Below are 2520 nucleotides of genomic sequence, written 5' to 3'. Positions count from 1 at the left end.
GGACTTAAATATTTATTTAACATTTTTCAATCCAGTATTTTTGGAATAGAAATTTTTTAACATTATTTTTAATAACAATTTTCGGGATTTCATTAAAAATTAAATTAATTTTAATATTAATTCGACTGTCGTCTTAATGTATTATTTGCAACCCTGCTTCCATTTGTACACATATGTATGTATGTGTACCTTAAAATTTTTGGTAAATGTGTTAGTTAGATGCTCCGTTCGTTCTATGCAGTTTAGTTAGGTCGCTGTATGCCAAGTATTATGATAGCTGCCTACATATTATGTACATCCAGACATTTAAACATACGTCATATGTAAATATGTATTTATTCGTATGCACTTGCTATATTTACCCAAATGTGTATGCTTCCAAGCACTGTTTAATGTGTTATGCGTTTGTGGCCTTTTTGCTCTGCATGCTAGTGTGCATAAGTGTGTAAAYATGTTTAAACATACACACAAACTTAAAACAAATTGGGGAAGCTGTTGGAAATTCCAATAGTGGTGTGATTTTCACCGCAAATTGGGCAGCAACAAAGCATATGCGTGCGTATTTGATTATGTACATACATACATATTTACATATGCGTGTATGTACGTACATAACTAAAATTTTTGAATATATATATATTTTTTTTTAAATTTGATAATAACTAATCCATGTCAAATTTCGTTCACATATCTTTTCAAATAAAAAATTTTTCATACAAGCACTTCATTTTGTATGTTTATGTTTGTATGGCAGCTATATGATTTAGTGTTCCAAACTTTGCAATTCATTGAAATATGATGGCATTGCTTTCGATAACAATTCGTGTCGAATTTCGTCAAGATATATTTTGAAATAAAAAAGTTTTCCATGCAAAAAATTTGATTTCTATCGGTCAGTTTGTATGACAGTTATATGCTTTTGCGATTCGATATCAGCGATTCCTTCATATAAGTAGCTTCTTGGGAAGAAAAGGATGTTTGCAGAATTTTGCAACGATATTTCAAGAATTGAGGGAGTTGCTCGCGTATATAGAGACAGGCATCATTTACTTATGTACATATTTTWTAGGGTATCCAGTGTTTCTCCTGAGTGCYTCAAATTTCATAGCAAGCTTAATATAATTTCTTCAGCGTACAATTTTAAACATACTGAAAAAATTCATATTTTCAATAATAATTCATATACTAAACATAGCATAAGATCGATGGTAATCAAAATTTGTTTACTAATACCAAGCAAAATTGTTTGAAATGCATTCAACTAATAAATAATTTATATAAATTTTAAATTAACATCTAAATTTATTAAAGCATTTTACGATGCCGATTTTATCACCGACGGGCGAGAATGTGTCAATTGTGGTGCGGTTTCAACTCCATTGTGGCGCCGTGATAATACCGGACATTATTTGTGCAATGCGTGCGGTCTTTATAATAAAACGAACGGCATGAATCGCCCCTTAATAAAACAGCCTAGACGATTGGTAAACTTTAATGAAAACTTTAAAGAAAAAAAAAAAAAATAGCAATTAAAGTGTAACAAGTGTACACCGTTATACTCTTTACACTTTACTCAGTCATTACACATATTAAACAAAGCAAAAATATTGAGCAATAAAAATTGTTGCAAAGTACATATATACAAACTACATATTAAACACTTGAACAGTACTTACAAAAACATTGTATTTTGCGACACAGAATTTAGCAAATATCCTTACTCTATTCTAACGGAAGTGATTTAAGCTTCTTGATAAAAGAAAAAGTATTAAMAAARWAWWAAMWAAAWAAAYMAAAAAAAAAAAATGCAAATTCAWATGAACCTTATAGAAATCCGCCTCCGCTTTTGCCTTTAACGCCATTCACCAACACCATCATTGCCGCTGTACATACTTACATATGTACATACATACATCCCTTGCCGTTGTTATGTAAACGTTCTCGCTTCCTTTGTTGATGAAATCCGTTTCGAAAAAGCAAACTAAAAACAAACTATTTTCAATTCCAACAATAACATTGCAATTGAGTATTTAGTTTTGTAATTGCCGAATGCGTAATGGAAATTAGAAGTAATTAATGCACGCTTTACTTAGAAAGGCATTAGCAATTTAGGTTTTTGCCTTGCTTCGCTACATACGCTCAATTTAATTGTGTTCATGTAGTTTGCGTATGAATAATAATAAAGAAAGAAAAAAGAAAGAAAGAAAAACTATTGGAAAAAATGCAAAACTAATTTTTTGTCTTCTCATAATAAATTCATAATTATTGCAGTGGCCGCAGAGTCAAGCGCGGATTTCTATAAGGGCTTTTCGTATAACATGCCGAGTCGGACGGCGACAGCGTCTGCCGAGGAACATTCGAACAGTCGTTCAAGTTCGCGCCGGATGGTAGGTGACACAAACCAACATACTTACATGCATACTTACATTATTACACAAAACAAAAAACAAAAAAATAAAAAAATATGAAATAAAAAGTAAAAGCAAATTGCAGTTTTTTAAGTAAAAACACATTTTTTTT

At 30.8% G+C, this 2520-nt stretch overlaps 1 protein-coding gene across 5 annotated transcripts in view; it reads left to right on the top strand.

The window, feature by feature from the left end:
* LOC108966506 (box A-binding factor-like) overlaps positions 1-2520 on the top strand; it is a 55115-nt gene that overhangs the window by 47979 nt on the left and 4616 nt on the right. For 4 of the 5 annotated variants that reach the window (XM_018929438.1, XM_018929439.1, XM_018929437.1 and 1 more), the window contains one exon: positions 1312-1484. In XM_018929438.1, coding sequence (XP_018784983.1) covers positions 1312-1484 — 173 coding nt within the window. Of the gene's footprint in view, positions 1-1311; positions 1485-2271; positions 2388-2520 lie in introns of all 5 variants that reach the window. The other variant, XM_018929440.1, reaches the window with a different exon arrangement.

Source organism: Bactrocera latifrons, unplaced genomic scaffold, assembly GCF_001853355.1.
Source record: "Bactrocera latifrons isolate USDA-ARS-PBARC rearing strain unplaced genomic scaffold, ASM185335v1 scaffold_162, whole genome shotgun sequence".
Classification (NCBI taxonomy): Eukaryota; Metazoa; Arthropoda; class Insecta; order Diptera; family Tephritidae; genus Bactrocera; species Bactrocera latifrons.
This window is presented reverse-complemented; position numbering and strand designations above follow the sequence as displayed.